At 39.7% G+C, this 24,833-nt stretch overlaps 1 protein-coding gene across 12 annotated transcripts; it reads left to right on the top strand.

The window, feature by feature from the left end:
- The first annotated feature begins 1,746 nt into the window (after positions 1-1,746).
- Positions 1,747-12,351, top strand: LOC127607498 (cell surface glycoprotein 1-like). 12 transcript variants are annotated; one of them, XM_052075865.1, is made up of 13 exons: positions 1,747-3,016; positions 3,953-4,030; positions 4,407-4,478; positions 4,854-4,925; positions 5,301-5,372; positions 5,748-5,825; positions 6,648-6,719; positions 7,095-7,166; positions 7,542-7,619; positions 8,442-8,513; positions 9,792-9,863; positions 10,243-10,320; positions 10,696-12,351. In XM_052075865.1, exons 1-13 carry the CDS (start codon positions 3,005-3,007, stop codon positions 10,747-10,749), a joined length of 882 nt encoding a protein of 293 aa, XP_051931825.1. In that variant the 5' UTR covers positions 1,747-3,004; the 3' UTR covers positions 10,750-12,351. The 12 variants fall into 12 exon arrangements, with proteins under 12 accessions (XP_051931825.1, XP_051931827.1, XP_051931828.1 ...); XM_052075867.1 differs by lacking the exons at positions 8,442-8,513; positions 9,792-9,863; positions 10,243-10,320 and adding exons at positions 7,995-8,066; positions 9,339-9,416; XM_052075868.1 differs by lacking the exons at positions 8,442-8,513; positions 9,792-9,863; positions 10,243-10,320 and adding exons at positions 8,889-8,960; positions 9,339-9,416.
- The last annotated feature ends 12,482 nt before the right edge of the window (positions 12,352-24,833 follow it).

The raw sequence follows: 24,833 nt of genomic DNA on the forward strand, positions 1-24,833 counted from the left end.
GGTAATTATTATAAATACCCTACACACAATACTGTACCTACTTTGCTCGTTATTTCTGATGCTTCTATACTATTAGCGCAGCATTGCCGCTTCCGGTCAGTAGATTTGAATCCCGCCCTTCACGACAAACGCTGGCGAGTGTTATCAGAGATGATAGTTATTGATTACGTTAATGCCGCAGCTGTATTGGATGTGGAAAAGTGAAGCGATTTGTGAAGAAGCTTGTTCACGTGGCACATGGAAATGTTTCATCAAGACGGACCTCATGGGATTAATACCAAACAGCTGCTTTTAATTGGACTATGTCATCGCAACCCAATTTTACGACTATAATTTGACGAATTTACGGCTAATATCAAGGTCATGTCCAACACAGTGGACGGGATGACAAATGGCTCGGAATGGGCAACTTGGCTCAAGGTGTTGTCTGCAGCAGAAATAAGAAGGAAAAGAATTCTTGTCAAACTCAAAGGACAAGGAATTCCAATACGCGAAAATATAAGAACCGGTACTTACATGAAAAGACACTTCGAAAAAACGTGCCGAGAGGCTGTGATGCAAACATTTTAAGACCATCGAGAGAATCAAGCACTCGGAGACACAGTCGTGAGCCACGCTAATAATCCGACAGACAGTTTTCTGTGAAGCTGGGGATCTATAGGCAGCTGGTAATGAGGCATATTTAGTGTCAGGTGCAGCTCATGAGTATACGCCCACTCTCCAGCTGGAGACTGGGGGGAAAAAAACCCAAAGCAAACAGGACAGGATCATGACAATATATGGATGTCCATCTTCATTTTGGTGATGATTGATTGCAGTTTTGTGACATCAAGCAACGTAAGCTTTTTTGTCGCTTAAGTTAAATTAGACAGTCCCTAGTGCCAGTCTACTTCAGTGTCCTCAGCTATCATTATTGACATTTAGATCTAGCCTATTTTGAGTTGTTATGCCACATTGCACAATGCTACAAAAAAAAACTCCTGGGTTCACTTTAAAAAGTCAGGGACTCTCACGCATCAATATTGACGTATTTGTCTCTTGTAGCACTGCGCACCTAAACTTACCGGTATTTTCATTGAGGCCCGTTATAGGTTATTGTTTCTTTATATTTTTAATGTTTTACTACTAAAAGAAACTCAACATCAGAATTTCACAGAACCAAAATAGCTACTATGACAAAATGTTTCTTTTTAGAGATGTGTGCCTCAAGTAGCGGGGTACAAGCATCTTGGTGGGTGGGCTTGGCCCCCCATACCCCACCCATGGGAACGGTCTGGTTACTGCTATGATTGCTAGTTTTCATTTTATTGTTTGATGTTTGCACGATGATCTAGAAGTGTTTTCATACAAATTACTGTCGTTATGACTTTACAACTGCATTCTGACTTACAAACATACTGAAAAGAACAATAATCATTAAAAGCCATGGTATCACATTTTCCACACAAATAAAAATGAGACAGGACTGTGAATATTGCCTTGTCCTTCACCCTGTCCCCTCATCTCATCCTCCTGTCATCACTCGCTCTGATGAGGCCACAAAACAGGTGGCTTGAAGAATTCAAAGCAACATAGGAGCGATGGAGTGTGCGCGTGTGTGTGTGTGTGTGTGCGTGTGTGTGTGTGTGTGCGCGCGTGTGTGCGTGCGTGCGTGTATGTGCGTGCGTGCATGTGTGTGTGTGTGTGTGTGTGTGTGTGTGTGTGTGTGTGTGTGTGTGTGCGTGTATGTGCGTGCGTGCATGCGTTTGTATTCATGACATCTCAGGACAATTTTATGATAACACACCTTCACAATGAGGACCTGTGGAAAAATGAGGACATTTTTCGCGTCCTCATATTTCCACGCAGTCTACACTACTCTAGAGCTCACGAGGATACTCCCACACCAAAAATAAGTGATGTCCTGAAAGAGCACAATTTTCAGAAATTGTGTGTTTAAGTGTGTTTAACTTTCGACTCACTTTTCATTTGGAAAACTAGTGGCCAACTTCGGTACTTAACACACTTTTAACACACTTTCAGTGACGTCATTGTGCAGGACCTCAAATGTCATCTTTTTCGGACTGACTCACACATTTTCCCCGCCCTCGTCCTGATAAGTCACATCAATTAGCAGTCACACAAAATCCAACATGTGAAGCAGCCAGACAATCCTACTCTCAAACACGACCACGCGTGGATGACCATCGGGTAAGCAATTCCTTTTCATTTATCTTACCGTAACATAGAAGTTGTTCAATATAACCGTGTTTAACAGTGCCCACCAAAGGTAATATCATTCAATAAGACAGCTAGCTAGCTAGCTAGCTAGCTTGATCGTTAGCATGCTAATAAGCTTCCAGTAAAAGTAATGTGGACATGTCCTGCAGGCAAGGTTCTGGAAAACTTTTCTAAATCTTTAACAACACAGTCTGTGGAACTTGGTTTTGGTACCATATGTTTATTTCAGTGCAGTATTTGTTTTATTCGATTGTAGTTAATTTAAATTAGTTAGTACAGGTAGCCCAATGAAAGTGGGCCAGGCACTTCTAGCATTTACGCTAAGCCCGGTGTATTTACACTGTTTATTCTTGTGCTGATTCAATTGTACACCGTTTCAATGAAAAAAACAAACAAACGTTTGCAATGAAATTATAGCAGAATTCAGCTTTGTTGGTACATTTGGTCAAGACAATATTGTGTTACTCTATTTTAATTTTACATTGTTATCTGCCTGACAAATGGTTTGCCCGAATCTATTAGTCTGACCAGCAAATGTTTGATGAAATGAATTTTTGTATTTTTGAGGAAGAAAATAATATTCCTTTGGCTCAGTACTTTTTGAGCCAAAATAAGTGCTGCCATAATATTGTGCTTGCTTGTCTGGCTGACTTCTTCTCACTTTCCATTGTAGATGTTTACTGGTGGTGATAATGTCACAAAGAAGAACCAGACTGAGCCCTGAATCTGAGGCTGCTCCTTTTATCTGGAGTCAACAAGCCTTGTTTGAAAGCCCAGTGGATCAATGATTATAAAGGTATGCTATCAATCTACCTGCTATCTAATTCTTATGGCTACCGCAAGCACATGACAAGAGCTGCAACCAAAGCCTGTCACAGTGACAGATTTTATTCATACATTGTATTTACCCCAAAAATGTCACAATAAACAGCATATTTTTTATGCCATTGATCATATTGGAGCAAAAATAATTGAAGTACTTTTGAAGAAAATGTTTAGCAGCCATTATCATTCAATTATTGAGAATATTGTATTGCCATGTAGAACTAGGAATATCTTGGAATGAAAAAATAGAAATAGAAATTATTCGGCTTCTGTTAAAATATTGTGCTTCACCAAATATCACAATTCATAAAAACGCATACCATCTGTAATAGTAGAGGAAAATTAGATGCCTTTAAACTTCCTTCATAATGCTTATTTCACCTGATTGAAGAAGGCTGTGGTAGCTGTTTGACAAATCCACATTTTTATCAGCAATTTGTACTGCCCATCAAAAGTCTCTACTTAGTTGAAAACAACGAATGGTCACCGGAATTATTTTTCAGTCATTACATTGTTTTAGTCTGAAAGAGTATGTTTCGGGTGTTGTCTTTATTATTTGAACTCAGTCATGTCTGTTGTCCTGAAATTGTTAGCTATAAGAGCTGTACAGTGGTAACTACCATAAAGAGCCGGCTTGTGCTGTGTATGAAGTTTAATTTATTCAAAAGTCATGTAACTACGACATATTTCTGACACTCTATGGTTGCTATAATGTTGATTTTCATGATTTCAGTCATGCCCTCATACTTCCCAGTTACTGTAGAATACTTTTTAGAATATTTCTGATACTGTAATGTTGCTGAAAAACCTGAGTGTGATCAGGTGAAATGACTTTTGTCTGGACCTAACACTGGAGAGCCTGTGTTCGAATGTCCAGTAATGGCACCGTAATGGTGTTATGTTGCAGACACCAAGTGACGGGATCTTGACTGAACCTTCTGGAGACCAAGAAGGGAGTGAGAGATCCACTTCATCCTTACAACAGGTTACTAGTTCTTATCATGATATACTAGGTTTGAGTTTTCAGCTTTCTTTGACAAACACAGGAGAAGTTATAAATCAGAAACATGGACTCTCCATGATTTCAGTCGTCATGTCCTCATATTTCTTTAGACCTGAAAAACCCGAGTGTGTTTCAGGTGACATGACTTTTGCCTTAACCTAACATCTGGTGAGCCTGCGTTCGAATGTCCCCATATTGCTGTTCCACAGAACTGAACAGTGTTAACTTTCTATAGTGTGGTATATTCATCCCAAACTCTCCCGTGAGCAATGTTCAATGATAATTAATGTTTATTCATTTCTTAAATGGTCAGAATGAAGAATGCTGAATATTTTGACACCGTAATGTTATGTTGCAGACACCAAGTGACCTGACTGAACCCTCTGGAGACCATGAATGGAGTGAGAGATCCACTTCATCCTTTCAACAGGTTACTACTTCTTATCATGATATACTAGGTTTGAGTTTTCAGCTTTCTTTGACAAACACAGGAGAAGTTATAAGTCAGAAACATAGACTCTCCATGATTTCAGTCGTCATGTCCTCATATTTCTTCAGACCTGAAAAACCTGAGTGTGTTTCAGGTGACATGACTTTTGTCTTAACCTAACTCTGGAGAGCCTGTGTTCGAATGTCCCCATATTGCTGTTCCACAGAACTGAACAGTGTTAACTTTCTATAGTGTGGTATATTCATCCCAAACTCTCCCGTGAGCAATGTTCAATGATAATTAATATTTATTCATTTCTTAACTGGTCAGAATGAAGAATGCTGAATATTTTGACACCGTAATGTTATGTTGCAGACACCAAGTGACCTGACTGAACCCTCTGGAGACCATGAATGGAGTGAGATATCCACTTCATTCTTAGAACAGGTTACTACTTCTTATCATGATATACTAGGTTTGAGTTTTCAGCTTTCTTTGACAAACACAGGAGAAGTTATAAGTCAGAAACATAGACTCTCCATGATTTCAGTCGTCATGTCCTCATATTTCTTGAGACCTGAAAAACCTGAGTGTGTTTCAGGTGACATGACTTTTGTCTTAACCTAACTCTGGAGAGCCTGTGTTCCAATGTCCCCATATGGCTGTTCCACAGAACTGAACAGTGTTAACTTTCTATACTGTGGTATATTCATTCCAAACTCTCCCGTGAGCAATGTTCAATGATAATTAATATTTATTCATTTCTTAACTGGTCAAAATGAAGAATGCTGAATATTTTGACACCGTAATGTTATGTTGCAGACACCAAGTGACCTGACTGAGCCCTCTGGAGACCATGAATGGAATGATAGATACACTTCATCCTTACAACAGGTTACTACTTCTTGTCATGATATACTAGGTTTGAGTTTTCAGCTTTCTTTGACAAACACAGGAGAAGTTATAAATCAGAAACATGGACTCTCCATGATTTCAGTCGTCATGTCCTCATATTTCTTTAGACCTGAAAAACCTGAGTGTGTTTCAGGTGTCATGACTTTTGTCTTAACCTAACTCTGGAGAGCCTGTGTTCGAATGTCCCCATATTGCTGTTACTCAGAGCTGAACAGTGTTAACTTACTATAGTGTGGTACATTATTCTCAAACTCTCCTGTGGGCAATGTTCAATGAGAAATAATGTTTATTCATTTCTTAACTGGTCAGAATGAAGAATGCTGAAACTTTTGACACCGTAATGTTATGTTGCAGATATCAAGTGACAGGTACCTGACTGAACCCTCTGGAAACCAAGAATGGAGTGAGAGATCCACTTCATCCTTACAACAGGTTACTACTTCTTATCATGATATACTAGGTTTGAGTTTTCAGCTTTCTTTGACAAACACAGGAGAAGTTATAAATCAGAAACATGGACTCTCCATGATTTCAGTCGTCATGTCCTCATATTTCTTTAGACCTGAAAAACCTGAGTGTGTTTCAGGTGACATGACTTTTGTCTTAACCTAACTCTGGAGAGGCTGTGTCTAAATGTCCCCATATTGCTGTTCCACAGAGAAGAACAGTGTTAACTTTCTATAGTGTGGTACATTATTCCCAAACTCTCCTGTGAGCAATGTTCAATGATAATTAATATTTATTCATTTCTTAACTGGTCAGAATGAAGAATGCTGAATATTTTGACACCGTAATGTTATGTTGCAGACACCAAGTGACCTGACTGAACCCTCTGGAGACCATGAATGGAGTGAGAGATCCACTTCATCCTTTCAACAGGTTACTACTTCTTATCATGATATACTAGGTTTGAGTTTTCAGCTTTCTTTGACAAACACAGGAGAAGTTATAAGGCAGAAACATAGACTCTCCATGATTTCAGTCGTCATGTCCTCATATTTCTTCAGACCTGAAAAACCTGAGTGTGTTTCAGGTGACATGACTTTTGTCTTAACCTAACTCTGGAGAGCCTGTGTTCGAATGTCCCCATATTGCTGTTCCACAGAACTGAACAGTGTTAACTTTCTATAGTGTGGTATATTCATCCCAAACTCTCCCGTGAGCAATGTTCAATGATAATTAATATTTATTCATTTCTTAACTGGTCAGAATGAAGAATGCTGAATATTTTGACACCGTAATGTTATGTTGCAGACACCAAGTGACCTGACTGAACCCTCTGGAGACCATGAATGGAGTGAGATATCCACTTCATTCTTAGAACAGGTTACTACTTCTTATCATGATATACTAGGTTTGAGTTTTCAGCTTTCTTTGACAAACACAGGAGAAGTTATAAGTCAGAAACATAGACTGTCCATGATTTCAGTCGTCATGTCCTCATATTTCTTGAGACCTGAAAAACCTGAGTGTGTTTCAGGTGACATGACTTTTGTCTTAACCTAACTCTGGAGAGCCTGTGTTCCAATGTCCCCATATGGCTGTTCCACAGAACTGAACAGTGTTAACTTTCTATACTGTGGTATATTCATCCCAAACTCTCCCGTGAGCAATGTTCAATGATAATTAATATTTATTCATTTCTTAACTGGTCAAAATGAAGAATGCTGAATATTTTGACACCGTAATGTTATGTTGCAGACACCAAGTGACCTGACTGAGCCCTCTGGAGACCATGAATGGAATGATAGATACACTTCATCCTTACAACAGGTTACTACTTCTTGTCATGATATACTAGGTTTGAGTTTTCAGCTTTCTTTGACAAACACAGGAGAAGTTATAAATCAGAAACATGGACTCTCCATGATTTCAGTCGTCATGTCCTCATATTTCTTTAGACCTGAAAAACCTGAGTGTGTTTCAGGTGTCATGACTTTTGTCTTAACCTAACTCTGGAGAGCCTGTGTTCGAATGTCCCCATATTGCTGTTACTCAGAGCTGAACAGTGTTAACTTACTATAGTGTGGTACATTATTCTCAAACTCTCCTGTGGGCAATGTTCAATGAGAAATAATGTTTATTCATTTCTTAACTGGTCAGAATGAAGAATGCTGAAACTTTTGACACCGTAATGTTATGTTGCAGATATCAAGTGACAGGTACCTGACTGAACCCTCTGGAAACCAAGAATGGAGTGAGAGATCCACTTCATCCTTACAACAGGTTACTACTTCTTATCATGATATACTAGGTTTGAGTTTTCAGCTTTCTTTGACAAACACAGGAGAAGTTATAAATCAGAAACATGGACTCTCCATGATTTCAGTCGTCATGTCCTCATATTTCTTTAGACCTGAAAAACCTGAGTGTGTTTCAGGTGACATGACTTTTGTCTTAACCTAACTCTGGAGAGGCTGTGTCTAAATGTCCCCATATTGCTGTTCCACAGAGAAGAACAGTGTTAACTTTCTATAGTGTGGTACATTATTCCCAAACTCTCCTGTGAGCAATGTTCAATGATAATTAATATTTATTCATTTCTTAACTGGTCAGAATGAAGAATGCTGAATATTTTGACACCGTAATGTTATGTTGCAGACACCAAGTGACCTGACTGAACCCTCTGGAGACCATGAATGGAGTGAGAGATCCACTTCATCCTTTCAACAGGTTACTACTTCTTATCATGATATACTAGGTTTGAGTTTTCAGCTTTCTTTGACAAACACAGGAGAAGTTATAAGTCAGAAACATAGACTCTCCATGATTTCAGTCGTCATGTCCTCATATTTCTTCAGACCTGAAAAACCTGAGTGTGTTTCAGGTGACATGACTTTTGTCTTAACCTAACTCTGGAGAGCCTGTGTTCGAATGTCCCCATATTGCTGTTCCACAGAACTGAACAGTGTTAACTTTCTATAGTGTGGTATATTCATCCCAAACTCTCCCGTGAGCAATGTTCAATGATAATTAATATTTATTCATTTCTTAACTGGTCAAAATGAAAAATGCTGAGTATTTTGACACCGTAATGTTATGTTGCAGACACCAAGTGACCTGACTGAACCCTCTGGAGACCATGAATGGAGTGAGAGATCCACTTCATTCTTACAACAGGTTACTACTTCTTATCATGATATACTAGGTTTGAGTTTTCAGCTTTCTTTGACAAACACAGGAGAAGTTATAAGTCAGAAACATAGACTCTCCATGATTTCAGTCGTCATGTCCTCATATTTCTTCAGACCTGAAAAACCTGAGTGTGTTTCAGGTGACATGACTTTTGTCTTAACCTAACTCTGGAGAGCCTGTGTTCGAATGTCCCCATATTGCTGTTCCACAGAACTGAACAGTGTTAACTTTCTATAGTGTGGTATATTCATCCCAAACTCTCCCGTGAGCAATGTTCAATGATAATTAATATTTATTCATTTCTTAACTGGTCAAAATGAAAAATGCTGAGTATTTTGACACCGTAATGTTATGTTGCAGACACCAAGTGACCTGACTGAACCCTCTGGAGACCTTGAATGGAATGATAGATACACTTCATCCTTACAACAGGTTACTACTTCTTGTCATGATATACTAGGTTTGAGTTTTCAGCTTTCTTTGACAAACACAGCAGAAGTTATAAATCAGAAACATGGACTCTCCATGATTTCAGTCGTCATGTCCTCATATTTCTTTAGACCTGAAAAACCTGAGTGTGTTTCAGGTGTCATGACTTTTGTCTTAACCTAACTCTGGAGAGCCTGTGTTCGAATGTCCCCATATTGCTGTTACTCAGAGCTGAACAGTGTTAACTTACTATAGTGTTGTACATTATTCCCAAACTCTCCTGTGAGCATTGTTCAATGAGAAATAATGTTTATTCATTTCTTAACTGGTCAGAATGATGAATGCTGAAACTTTTGACACCGTAATGTTGTTATGTTGCAGACATCAAGTGACAGGTACCTGACTGAACCCTCTGGAAACCAAGAATGGAGTGAGAGATCCACTTCATCCTTTCAACAGGTTACTACTTCTTATCATGATATACTAGGTTTGAGTTTTCAGCTTTCTTTGACAAACACAGGAGAAGTTATAAGTCAGAAACATGGACTCTCCATGATTTCAGTCGTCATGTCCTCATATTTCTTGAGACCTGAAAAACCTGAGTGTGTTTCAGGTGACATGACTTTTGTCTTAACCTAACTCTGGAGAGCCTGTGTTCGAATGTCCCCATATTGCTGTTCCACAGAACTGAACAGTGTTAACTTTCTATAGTGTGGTATATTCATCCCAAACTCTCCCGTGAGCAATGTTCAATGATAATTAATATTTATTCATTTCTTAACTGGTCAAAATGAAGAATGCTGAATATTTTGACACCGTAATGTTATGTTGCAGACACCTAGTGACCTGACTGAACCCTCTGGAGACCATGAATGGAATGATAGATACACTTCATCCTTACAACAGGTTACTACTTCTTGTCATGATATACTAGGTTTGAGTTTTCAGCTTTCTTTGACAAACACAGAAGAAGTTATAAATCAGAAACATGGACTCTCCATGATTTCAGTCGTCATGTCCTCATATTTCTTTAGACCTGAAAAACCGGAGTGTGTTTCAGGTGATATGATTTTTGTCTGGACTTAACTCTGGAGAGCCTGTGTTCGAATGTCCCCATATTGCTGTTACACAGAGCTGAACAGTGTTAACTTTCTATAGTGTCTTATATTAATCCCAAACCCTCCTGTGAGCGATGTTCAATGAATAACAACGTTTATTCATTTATTAACTAATCAGGATGAATAAATTTGAATATTTCTGACACTGCACTGTTGCTATGTTGCAGACACCAAGTGTTCCGATCCTGATGAAACCTTTTGAAGATCAAGAAAGGAGTGGAAGATCCACTTCTTCCTTACAACAGGTTACTACGTCTTATCATTATATACTAGGTTTGAGTTTTCAGCTTTCTTTGACAAACACAGGAGAAGTTATAAATCAGAAACATGGACTCTCCATGATTTCAGTCGTCATGTCCTCATATTTCTTCAGACCTGAAAAACCTGAGTGTGTTTCAGGTGACATGACTTTTGTCTTAACCTAACTCTGGAGAGCCTGTGTTCGAATGTCCCCATATTGCTGTTCCACAGAACTGAACAGTGTTAACTTTCTATAGTGTGGTATATTCATCCCAAACTCTCCCGTGAGCAATGTTCAATGATAATTAATGTTTATTCATTTCTTAACTGGTCAGAATGAAGAATGCTGAATATTTTGACACCGTAATGTTATGTTCCAGACACCAAGTGACCTGACTGAACCCTCTGGAGACCATGAATGGAATGAGAGATAAATTCTCAAAATTCTCAAATTTTCAAAATTCTCATTATTTCCTGGAATATCTTAATTTGATTATTTTATTTTTCCATTTTTAATAAATAATGCCTTCTTTTACAGGTGGGAATAAGAGACGCACGTGGACAGATTATGAAGTGAAGGCTGTTGAGCGACATATGTTTGATTTCATAACAAGCCATAAAGTTTCAGGTAAAACGAGCTGTGAGTCCTGTCTCCACGCAGAGCCAGCAGCTCTGAAAGACAGAGGCTGGGTGTCCATCAAAAACTACATCCACAACAGGATATAACTGCATTAAAAAGGGAAATGAATGGCTAGTCCATTGAAATGCGAGCACGTCTGGGTACATTTCAGTTCAAGTTAACTAAAGCAATTGCAATGGTGCATTTAGGGTGGGATGGTCAATTATGGATTTCATATTTGTTGTTGGATACTGTGTTTCACGTTTGTTGTTTCATGATCTTCAAGAGCAATTTGGAAAATCCTTGAAGATGTATGAACATGTAAATTATACTGTATATCAGGCATGTCCCGATCTGGGCCTGGAGGGCCACTGTCGTGCCTGTTTTCCAGCTCTCCCGGCTGCATCACACCTGTTTCAGATGATCAGTTCATCAGTCAGCTCTGATGCAGCATTAGAACATCCTGGGAGAGCTGGAAAACAAAAAGACAGCGGCCCTTGAGGACCGACCTTGGACACTCCTGCTGTATATAAACGTACGTACGATATACAAACTTCTCACAAAAGATAGGCTTATTAGGTTTGAGGTGATATTTTGGAAAAACCCTAAAACATTTGAATTCATCCTATTTCAAGAATTTCAATACTTTTTGAAAAGTTGCTTTTGTCTAACGGTAGCTAAAGAAGTTGCTACACACATGGCACAATATATGGCCAGATTCATTAAAAATTCTTCATCGCAGTATTCACATTTTGACATAATCTTCTTCAGTTCAAACAACCCTCATCTATTGCAGTGCTTTGTGTCATGGAGAGGAGGTGGCATGTTTTCTGTGTTCATAATTTCATATTGTCAGCAATTAAAAAATAAGAAAGTGGACTGACCACATATTTAACCGTCTCTTCTTCTTCACAGCTTATTTTACTATCTTGTATTATTAATGTGAATATTTGAGGGATGACGGGTATAACGACTGTTTGGCACATTCGCCTCACAGTTCAGCAATTGATATTTGAAAACTCACTTATATTCTTTGGCGTTTGACTCAGCATGACTTAGATTTGCTATTGGTTTTACTGCTTGGTGCTTTCTACCGCCTTATTACTTATTACTTATTACTGATTCGTCTTACTGTTTATTGTATATGTTAAATCGCTCCATGTACAGCACTTTGTATGCAGCGATGGCTGTTTGAAAGTGCTCTATAAATACTGTTGACTTGACTTGACTTGACTTGTTTGAATCTGGGCATCCTTCCTTTGTAGAGTTCTCCCCATGCCCGAGCATGACAATTGGACACATGTGCCTAACATATACTGTTGGTATGTAACATGAGTCAATTTAAAAATACACACTTTACTCTTAGCTGGTCTTCATAAGTCATATATACTTGAAAATGATGTGTATCCAGGGGGCTCAAAATACACAAAAACCTGTCAATGTCCTCATATGTAGTAGTTTTGTCATAAATCAAAAAAAAATTACGTCCTAGCCAAAATCTGAGTAGATGGCTGTCTTCCTGATTTTTTTTCATGGTTACCATATTTTTTTGGAGCCTGTACGACCACGGGAAAGGCATGTACCCATATGTCGGGTGAACAAACGGACGTCCTGAAAATGCACCAAAACACGTATGCATGTGTGTGTGTGTGTGTGTGTGTGTGTGTGTGCGTGTGTGTGTGTGTGTGTGTTCGTGTGTGTGTGCGTGTGTGTGTGTGTGTGTGTGTGTGTAGAGAAAGTCAAGCATGCGTGACAGCACAAGAGCAGTCCAATTAAATAACTCACACAATGCACATTGGATCGAAAACACATTTTATTTTTGGTAACAGTTTCTCCGACTGATCAGTTTTGCAACACATGTCCATGTTTCCCTTTGAATCACCGAGTTATTTTGCACAATTACTGCTCCTGCCCAGACTCAGAATCAGCTGCCAGTCGCACACATAAATCCCATTCAAACTAATCCACACCATCTTGCAACAAACCGTCTCGCGTGCAGCGCAGATAAAGAGGCGAAAGCATCCAGAGATGCTTCATCTGGGCGTGAATCGAGCTTTTCAAAGTTGTGACAGTCAAAGCAGCTGTAGCGACAAGAACAGGGTTACTCCGGATTTTGAGGACATTTTTTTCCCCGCATGCACAAAATATAAATAACACGCACTGGCTGAATTCATAAAGACAAAGTATTATTGGAAAGACCAAATACCTCCGGAGTACCCGTAAAATGTCTTTTTTTCCATCATCCCTCCATTTTGATGAAGAACTTACATTTTTATCAAACAGAATAGAATTTATTTTGGTATGATTGCTTTACGTCTTCTTTGGGATTTTTTAAACACTATGCTGAATCACAGACATTTAAAAAATACAAGTCAATATGCTCTGAAGCCTTGTCTCGTATACACACATTCCTGTTCCTTTAACCTTTTTAACCATCTAGAGGGGAAAAAAAGGTGTCAGCCTATTTGCTCTTTCAAAAATGTTAGTGCCTCAATGGTCCTCCAATTCGGGAATGACCCAACAACATAAATAGTGTGTCAGAACACGTCCAAACAATTGCACAGCATCCTGGCTGTACAGAAAGAGAGCAAATTTGCTTGGACATCTGTTCCCAGAATCCCCAGCAGACCATCTGGAGACAGTGTGACGCATCAGTCGTGTCGTTTTAACCAGCGTCTCTCATCGTGGCTTAGCTGACAATTAAATTAACTTTGTTGGAGTGCTTTCAAAAAGGCGTCACAACTGTCCCCTGTCAGTCCTTCAGTCTTATCACCTTCTGTTTTCTTATCATTGAAAACAAATATTTGTTCTATCAATCCTGTCCATACTTTATACTCGACTTGTTATGTTTACTTTTACTCCCTGCATTTCAAAACAGATATTGGTAGGCTCCTTAATTCTGGTGAATGACAGGTTAAAAAAAGACTAAATAGAGAGACACAGTTTGAGATCTTGATTGATTGACTGAGATCTTGGGGCAGTAAAACAAAATTAAGGACAGCAGTGACACAGAGTAACGACAGTAACAAATATTGGATTTGGTAGTTATTCCCTATCAGTTGCTCAATTTAAGAGATTTAAATGTCTAACCCCCTCCACCCACCCTCCATAAGATTTTGGCATTCATAAGATTCTGCAGCTCATTATTTTTTCAATTGTTATGATTAGCTACAAAGTAATTCAGTATCAGTTAATATTGTTAGCAAAGCTCCTGGAACCCTTTGTTTTGATAGCATGTCCACTGGTTTTTTTATTCTTTTCAGTACAAACACAAAGAAAGTTGATTAAAAGCGGGTGACTATTTGGTGTGCAGAAAAGTACAGTGAGTACTCCCGCCACCTCTGTTGTTTTGCGTATTACTGTGAATTTGAGTAATGCTACAACATTTAGCACAAAGGTTTGACATTACAAACATGACAACACCACATGTTGGCAAGTTTATAGTTGGTCACTGGAGACTGTAAACCTTGCGAGGCCCAATAAGGAAAATGTCACAAATTCCTCTTGTGTCCAGTTTAAAAATGCCAGGAACAAGCTGTATGCTTGGTTGATTTGGGTGAATGTGAAAGTGAAGCTTTGGCAATTCATCAAACTTTGCTTCCAGCCTCTGCCCACATACACTGGGAAAGATTGAAATTCTTTGCTATCTATCGAGTATATGAGGGTAAGGTTTGGTTGCAATCTGAGAAAACATTGAGACCAAGTTAAAAACGATACTCAAAAACCCCAAAAGAGTCAACTTTCTGTGTGTTTTCAGCTATAGCTTCCAGAGAGACATTTTTTGCGTGTCTACTCACGATAGACATGCTGTCCAAAATTGTATGCGCCTAAGTGAACCTGGCTTTGACTTAGTGGAACATTCATGTTTCATGGCAAGTCATCCACGGATATGATGAAAACTCATCTGTTTTGCAATTGAGTCACACATCTGTCCAGTATATGTGGTTCAGATTTGGTAACAAATTGGTCTTTGAAGTAACCTTGGAAATGGGACAAAGTGACTCAAAAACGTCCACTCAGGCATAGGTTCTTGAGATGTTTCTATCTCTTACCAAATCTTGGATTGGAATGTGATTAAGTACTCCAATTATGAATGGGACATTACAAGCAGTGATTTCCCTATTTAGGTTTAAAAAGTTACGCAATATACATGCATTGCGATATTTTTTTTTAAATGTGAGTGATCCTCCACATGGGGGGAGGAAATCAGAGAAGCTAGGCTAACTGTTAGCTGGTCTGATAACCACAATGTGGTTGCACACACTTGACATTCTCATTGTGGAGAATGAGTTTTGTGACACGTTCCAAAAACACTCAACACAACCAGTATCTCCTCTTTTTGTTGTATGGCAAAAACTACATTCGGTTTCTTGATGTGATCAGAATTTGCCAGGTTTAACATTTATATTATGAATGGGAAAACATTTTCAGATAAAATCAGAAAATCACTCTCAGTACAGGATAATCTTATGGAGACATTCAATAATCATGCCTTTGCTGAAATTGATTGGGGGGGGGGGGTGTTTCAATTCTATTAGATTAACGATATGTGTCGCGCGCTTTGCACTACGTTTCCACGATGGGTAGCAAAATCCTCAAAGGATTGTATCAATAAATCTTTTTTTTCCTCTCCATGATGTCAGTGTCATGAAATGACTAGAAAGGCTAATTGAAGTTAATGAACCATGTGTTCATTATCCATGCTTCGTTACTTGATTTCTTCAAACAAAGGCTTATATCCAGATCCAATTAAAGTACGAACAGTAAAAATGAAATGAGAATCATGCCCGGTCTCTTACAATCAATCATCCTCATGTACGAACGACGAACTTTCAATTTAGAATACCGGTACCTAATCCGTCATCAAAACCTCAGCAGCAGTTAACATCAGAACATCCCTCCGGAGTATACCGTTAAATTGACAATATGACGAAGCAACTCGACTATCTTTTCCGTAGACATTGATCGACACAGAGTCTTGTCACTTTTGATGGCACGAACATATTCAATGATACGCATATTTACTTATAAGAGATTTTGAGAACAAAAATTGCTTTTGTAAGCAAACCGTGTTGTTTTGCCGTTTGTTCAAATTGTTTTGAGAAATGCACTTACTGTTTTGAAAATCTCAATTCTGATCTGAGAAATTCACCAGAAAACGGTAAAGGGAATGTAGTTCAATGACTTCAGTGTTATGGTACTTGTATTACATGACTAACTGCATTTTTAACAAGTTACTAATATTTTTGGGGGAATACATTTTTAAATTACCTCTCTCAAACCTGGAAGAGAAATATACTTTCATTGGTTGTGACGATATGCAGCATTGGAAACACATAGAGGAGACTATGCTAAAGTCTTGAACTTGACCAAATGTAAATCTTCTCAAACAGGAGTAAGAACAGTTATAAAAGTCTGCCACACTTCATGTTCTCTTCTGAATCAAAAAACAGGAGGACGTTATGTATGTGTGTGTGTGCTACGTACAGAAAGTCTTAGCTGACTCTATTGTATGGGAGTGAAGAAACCAGAAACCCTCCTAAATCTGTTTGTTTCTCCAACAGTCTTATTGTTTGGAGTATTTCTAAAAGATGCGTGACAGAGGTTGCACAAGATCCAAGCTCGATATGTTTCTGATTCAAACCATCCGGTGGTGACGGCGGGGCCAAGTCTTGGATGCTTTGGCGGTTTTCTTCCAAGACGTGTGATGGATATTGGCCCACGCACGTACGCATTCCACATCAGGTCTCGCACACCAAAGCGGGCTTGACAGATTGCGCAGTTAACTAGATACTTTCGGTCACCATGAACGTGGGGTAAGATTTCCCCGCTGTTGCACAATGTCAATGATCAGCACGTTTGGTTTGTTTGTACTACCTGTCAGCGCTTACAAACAGTACATTCAGCTGCTTTTTCACACAAACGAGAATAGTGTTTGATCGAGCGAGTGGAAACCTCTGGCAAGTTTGAACAAAAGATGAATCGAATGGTAACGTTCTGTGTGTTGTTGACCACACACATGGATTTGCGATTTTAACTATTCAATAGGTTCAACGTTTTTGAAAATCAGCCTAAATGTTTTCTGAGCAGCACTCTTCAAGCATCCCACACCACAAGACAATCGTTCAGAAGTAAAAGGCATCCGGTGATCTAGCCTCAGCACCAAATTGACTTATGCGGACTTACGCACTTTTCCACGAGGATTCGCCACCAACGTCAATGTTTACAATTTTTGACCCAGGCTATTATTTTGCCAAGATGGGGAGAAAATATCCCTCTTACCATACTCCACGCCACAGGATAATCACTGAGGAAAATCTTTTAGAGATATTCGACCATCAACTGATGCTGCTTTCAGGCATAATTTTGTGTGTACCCAACTGAATATTATGCCTTTTTTCTTGGATATGGCTCAACAGAAAAAAATCGGTGATAATCGGATAATCGGTGTAGATAATCTGTGAGAGACATTCAGTAATCATGCCAGTGTTGCTGACGTTGACTGAAAATGGGTTAAAATTCCCCAAATTGAACCGTGACGAGAGCAACATGGCTGCCTGGTGTCCACGACATGGAGCCCCATCTCTGGCCGGTAAGAATCTGATTTATGGTGTTAACCATGAGAGCTAGCTGTCAACCTGTTGCCTATGGAGTCAAACAAAACTTTTGAGTCACTAAATTGAAGATTCATTTTGTTGGTTTCTCCTCATAAGAGCTCAGATGAATTCTAGTGCAAACATCATTTTCACATACATATATATAAGTGCCAATGTTCAGCTGAATCAAGTAAAAGAGTACAAAGGTAGCATACAGACTATGAATGCTACCGTTGCACAATTGAAACATACATGCACTTAGTTCCTTCTCAGCACTGCTTCTGAGCTCAACAATGCAGCATCTCCAGCGACCGTCTTGCTCTGCTCGTGAGCCAAAGACAGTCCAGCCAAAGACACGGTCTAAAGCAGCAACACATGTAGGTAGCAACCTGACTGGAGTGTTAGACAGCCCAGGGAGAGGTGGCGCCTGTCATGTGGAAAGGATCTCATTAAAAGTACGCCCCGGGTCACACTTTGATGGACAGCCAGACGTCAGTCATCTGCCAACCTGATTAGGCGGACCGAAGCTCTGCCCCCCTCCAGAGACCGCAGACGTACCGGGGGGAGCATCCGGGAGGGACAAGGCGCCCTCCAACCTTGGTCCAACCTCTCACCTCCAAGGCGGGCCGGAGACAGGAACAAACGCGTGTGCCTTTGCTCAAATGGAAAGGAAATCGCGCCGCATACCTGCTGTGTGGAAATGCATTTACCACCTTTTTCTCCTTTTCCATAACTCGTGTTTCTCTCCGGTTCTAGATGACACTTGCCCAGTCAATCTGATCACTGACAAGTTAGTACAAACCACAAAACAGAATTGCCAAGCTACATAAAATAGAGGATCTAAAATTGTTAATTTTGTGTTCACGTTTTAGATTTATTTTCTGCATAAGACGAGAATTCTATATAGTTGACGAATGCTTTGTCCTCAGTCACTTGATGAGATTTCCATGCAATTTACTTTACGGATGCACCATACGATTGATTTCTTTGTTTCAGAGTTGAAAACGGTTCCCATGTCTCAGGAATTACAAAAAAAAATCACTTCCACTTGAAATTATTTGATTTTTCCACTTCTCAATGCAGAGTATCGCTTTTGTTTATGTGGTGCAAGGGTGTCGCAACTAGATGAGTGTCAACTTGTTTTCAATTAGCCCATAGTCTGAAGGTAAAAGTGAGCCCCCGTGAAGACAAAGTTAATTAAAGCATCATTTGTATTTTCACTCGACGTAGCAGCACTTCAACTCGAAGCTTCCACATTAAAATTGTCAATTTGATCTGTTCATCTGGCGCATTTGCAACCACATTACCAAAAAGAAATGCCACCAATCCCATCCCATGTTGACAACTTGGTCAAATATTTAAGTGTTTATCATGAAGACTGTTCGTAGCTGACTGGCTTTGAAATGAGAGTCCATCTTTATAGACTGAGCTTAGCTCAGGCTAGCTGCCAAACTAAGGGTGTAAAAACCCATTAAGGGGGAAGTTTTATTTAAATTAGTTCCTCTGTTAATCCACAATGTGGTGAAATTCAGAACAGCTCGCTCGAAGAACCATTTTCAGAAATAGGCAGCGATTAAAGGATTTATTTTTTTGTTTCATGTCACACCTGATGGGCAGGCTAACCTCACTATTTTTTATACAACCCATTTGAATGTCAATTCGAATCTCTAATATATCCTTGTTACAGCTCATGTGCAAATGTTACTTCCTTTTTGTTCCTCCCAGGTCTGACTTGTAGTGTGACCAGGCGTTCATATCCCGACATTCTCAAGAGTTCACATCTCCAGCAATAGACCTGTGGCCTGATGCCCAGGACAACATCCATTGAGGTGGGGCCTCACTGGGACAAACGTGCTAGAATAGGATTCCAAGCAATCTGTGATGTGCTTTGACGGACTACAAAGCTTTTTGTTTTGTTTTGTTTTGTTTTGATTTTTCAATGAATGAAGGCTAAATGTGGAGCTGGTCAAAGTCATTTCGGTCATGTACATGGTTGTGAGGAAATGTGTTTAATAACTCTCACTGGCAAATGTTACAAGCGGGGGGTTCCCGCATTGCGACCATGCTGGAGTGTGCCTGGCATGCTGTGTGTCATTGCGCATGCATCTTGTAGATGTTTGCTACTCTGCCATATCGAGGATCATGTCAGGCGACACACTGAACACCCAGAAAGGAACCAAAGATTGATGCCAACTCGCTCTTTTTATATGGATGATTCTGAGTTTTGGTTCTTAGGCTCTGCCCACATTCCCAAAATAAACACAGGTTAATTATATACTCTAATTTACTACTTAATTTGTGACTTAAGTGCATTACGACTAAATGCTTCGTGTATGCGGTGCACACAGAAGCAAATATACAACCACTGCTACGGTGTCATTGACTTGACCAATATAATTTATGTGCATCCAACAAAATTCAATACGTTGCCGCTTACCTTTTGGCTTTGGGGGATGATAGTGTTTCATGCTGTGGCTGTCAGTTGAAAGTGCCTTTGTATCTTCACCCAGCCTTGTTGATTGTGTCATGAGTGAAAAACAGAGGACAGCTCGCCCCAAGCTACATTTTCATAAATAGGAAGCTAACATAAGATTTCTTTTGTTGTTTCATCTTACACATGGTCGGTGGGAAGGCATTCCAGAGACCCAACTATTTATTTACAAGCAATTAAAAAGCTAATTTAGGTGAAGGCAAGGCCAGACAGGTTTCTTTATGTTGCACATTTCATACATAAGACAGCTCAACGTGCTTCACATTGTTAAGCATACAACATTCAAAGGCAATATGGAACAAAAAAATGTAAGACATTTAAAAGCAAAGGGGGGAAAAAAAACAGAATTTAATACATTTAAAAGCAACGTAACAAAATAAAAAGTAGCTTATAATATCATTAAAAGAAAAATCTTTCAAACAGAATCTATGGTACCGCTCTTGTATTGGAGCCAATCATATCATGGAGGCTTCTCTGAGTTTGACATCATATGTAAAACTGTCCTTTTAAGGGAATTGTAAAGGGATTAGTTATGGTATCTGACCTCTTTTACAAAAAAGGATTTTGACTTTTTGCTGTCTTTGCAACATGAGTAACCCCACTGTGCCTTAGAGGGACAGCCTCCACAGCGCTCTGGACTCTGACACGTCCCCCACACCTCTGCTCCACTTTAGCTGCCATTCCACCGTTCGGTAAAGCGATACATATGGGAAATGTTAAACAGTGCGGGCACCCACTTTTAAAAGTCAATTTGGAAACTTGAGGTTTGATCGTTTGTGTACGAGATGATTAGCCGTGGCTCTTTATATGACGGGCTACATGTTCAAATGAGAGCCATTTGTGTTTTTGTTGCCCGAGGAGCCACACAATGTACATCACATTGTGACAAGGAAAAACATACATTAAAAGCCCCCCATCTTAAAACTGTTTAAGAAAGACATGGCGATCTCCTTACAGCACAAACAGTGGCTTCAATGGGGCCAATGAAGGTCAGAAAACGTTTCGCACACTGTCTGCCGGTAATCTTTACCATCTATCCTCACGAGGGTAACGGGTAAGCTGCAGCCTGTCCGAACTGGCAATGGCAGGGCACAAAATAGACATGTTATGCATTCTTTTCACATTTAAAAACATTTCAAAAGTGTTTTTAAGAGCATGCGTATGAGCCCACAGTGTGGAAAATGCTCATAAAAACATTAAAAGCAACATTTCATGGACTACACTATGCTTGCGTATGGACACCTCACCAACCACAAAGACATCCACGCCGGTCAACGTATCGCCACCTTCGAACAAATAAGTGCTGCTTGTAAGAAGCTAAGACTGTTGGTTAATGCTAATTCCTGTAACTCACACAAATTAATGCAGCTTTTCTTACCTCATGGCTTTGATGTGGGGCGTCACGCCAGTGTATTGGGGCAATATATTCATGATCGTGATTCAGACATTGGTAGTCACTCGAAAGTGACGCTGAATCTTCACGCTGCTCAAGTGATCGTGTCACGGGAAGAGAAACTCAGTTTAAGAGAGGTATTATGTAAATTTGCGCATGTCAGGACCCAGTAGTCAGAATGTCTTGCTTACAGAAATGTTTTCAGAAAAGGACAGATAAGAAAAGTCAATGAAAAGTCAAAATTACATATTATTATCATATTACCGCTACAAACCAATCATTTAGCTGACTCTCAGAGAATTTAGTAGGATTTTTTTCTTCCAAAAACTGGATGAGATTCATAGGACATTGTCATATTTTGGGGAACCATTACAAAACAATGTCTTCTCAGTGTTGAATGTCTGGCCCATTTGTGGATGAGTCGTGGGTTGGTTCTACATAAAAAGCAGTCGCAGCTGCGGTCACACTCTTATTACATGCTGATTTATGTGTTAGAGTAGATATAGTTTGCAGCAGTGCATGTATGTGTTTGTATTGTTCTGAACGGTGCAAGGTCTTAAATGCCAGACACAAATAAATATACTCTATGTGTGTGATACATACCAAGTCAATAAATAGTCTCCAATTCCTTAGAGGTGCTTTATTTCATTGTTCGGTTTTGGGACCCCAAGATTCCGGCATGTGTTATAGAATGGAATCATATGATAATTGCTTTAGCGTGTATTGCAGAATGGCAACATGTGCATATCTTTTTGCTCATTAGAAACTGCTGGCGAGACAGCAGGCGTCCGCTGCTGGGTAATTAAGTTCCCGTCTCTCCCTCACGTTGTTGCCTTAATTGCATTTGACTGTCACTCAGCGAAACCCCATGCTTTTCTTTGGCTCGCGAATCACCCATCGGCCATGCTGACACAGAGCAACTGCAGGTAAAAAGAAAGCCATGTCTTCATTATCGTTTTACCTTTTGTTGTAATCGGGTCAATTATCAATCAGGAGGTAGGCGAATCGTGCGGATCCCAACCACTGGTTTGTTGTTTTTGTGCATACCGGTAATTTAAATTGTGGTGAAATACTTAACACTTTATATTTGTGCCCCGTGCAAGTCTGGCATGGCATAAATCTGCACATATTTGACCAGGTGTTGGTATTTTCACAGATGCAGAGCTTGCACCAATATGGGCATGAGCGTAGCTGGAGTCGAATTCCAAACTTAACAACTGTGAGGAATATGAATAACATCATTCTGCCCCTGGATTTTGTGCTATTGGATCATTTCCAGACTATTGCAGCACTTGCAGACTTATAGTCGTTCCTGTTCTCCACTCACACACTTATAGGAACAACAAACATCCCCGTCAGGCACAGCTCAACCCGCTGCTTGCCTCGATATACTTTTTTCCCCCCGTAATAATGAAGCTACAGCATGTTCTAGCTTGACGTTGCTCAGTGGCTTTCGCTCAGCTCAGCATGGAGGTGGAAGTGCACTGACGCGCCTCGTCAAGCATGCTGTACTGTATGTGTGTCAGCAACAGGACTGCATGTCACAACCCCAAAGCCCCTGTGGGCTGATGTGTGCTAATGTGTAGGGTTAATCCACTGTACCCGAATGTGACTTAATCACCCTTATCTGATTTCTGTTGCCATGGCAACACAAACTGTAGACTATACTCTGTGGCATCCCTACCTTGCAACCACAACCTAAGGTGGACTCTACTGTATCCGCTATTGCACCATATTAAAAAAAACTAACAATCTTGCTCAGTTTGAGTGGTATCATCTTGACGACAGATTGCTTCTGATATATTGGTTACTTATTCAACAACATGAGCGCATCAAAATATTAGATTAGATTAGATAAAAAATTTCAGATTATGCCGCGCACAAATTACAACCATAAATACAGGTATTCGTTTTTTCGAAATTCAGCATTAGACTATTCTAGACGATTGGTATCTTCTTACCAAAATAACTCAGACACCAACCATCATGATTCATTGCTTTTCCCGCTCCATAATACTAAACATATTAGTCAAGGGGACCTACTGGGGGAAATGACCTTTACATTGTTTGTAAACAAACAATATTTCTGATTATTTGCCTGCCAGAAAGCTGTTTTAAATTTTTATGAATTGCATTGTCAAAATTCATCTAGTTTACAAACGATCAGTGGATGGGCCGCAGTCTCTAAGTGCCCACCGCCATGTTTAGACATTTAAAAGAAATGAATGAGTCATTTTAATGCCCTCTCTCTCTCTCTCTCTCTCTCTCACTCTCTCTCTCTCTCTCTCTCTCTCTCTCTCTCTCTCTCTCTCTCTCTCTCTCTCATAGAGCCCACAAAGTCACTTAAACTGATGCAACTTGCTTTTTTCTAAAGGAAACCCCACACTTGATGGCACCTAATTGGCTTTGTTGGAAAACTTTAAATTCCGCACCTTGGTGTGGTGGTCAACCTGTACTGTGCATTTGCAATGACAGAACTACCCTCACAAAACTGAGTGTACAAAGTACTGCTCTGTAATTCTTTGTTCTCTGTGTATTTTCGACAGAAGAATTATGAAGACACCTGGAAACTGTTTAAAATTGATAAACAAACCACATTGTGTCACCTTATAATTAAATCAATACCTCCCTGACATGAAGTTATCTCATTGGCTTGCGCCGGCGTACCAATTGTTGTGTCTAGACAGCACCCAGTGCGTCGTTGCAACAGGCTTTCTCAAGAGCACTAATGAGCACGTTGAACTCTGATTTTGTTCTCCTGCACGAAGTGGGTTGTGCCATCCCCCCGCCACCAACCACCGACCCCTCCAAACCATGCGCATGACATTAAGGCTGGCCTACATATTAAAATGGTCATGCTCTGAATTGGGGTTATCCCCTCACCCAATCCCACAGCAGACCACCCTCTGGTTGTTTCCTCCTCTCGTGCGCAAACAACACACGATGTTGATGTTGTCGTAATAAGGCCAATCACAAATGGATTCATTCCTCTTGTTGTCACAGAAGAGGAAATGCCTCCCGGGATGTTGTCTGACTCTTTGATCATACCTTTACATCCTCTATATATTATTCTATTTGAATATTTGCCACACTCATTCTTTTTTTTTTACTTCTTTGACTTTCCCCGCAGTCACTGGCCTCAGCATGAGTGTCACCAATCCGCTCCAAGGGTTCGTGTGAACATGCTTATCGAGTTATTCTGATAATCCTACATGACCCAGATATATCATTTTGTCAGCAATCGTGCGGCTCTAATATGTTTTAACATTTACAATAAACGTGCTCATTTCCTCTATGGCAAAGCTGTCAAAGTCAGTATCAGAGCAAGCTATATAGTAAGTTTGATTTTTCTCAGAGGACCATTATTACATTTTTGAGTCATGGAAAAATATATCAATCAATTAAACACCTTAACATTT

The sequence above is a fragment of the Hippocampus zosterae genome, chromosome 9 (assembly GCF_025434085.1).
Source record: "Hippocampus zosterae strain Florida chromosome 9, ASM2543408v3, whole genome shotgun sequence".
Taxonomy (NCBI): domain Eukaryota; kingdom Metazoa; phylum Chordata; class Actinopteri; order Syngnathiformes; family Syngnathidae; genus Hippocampus; species Hippocampus zosterae.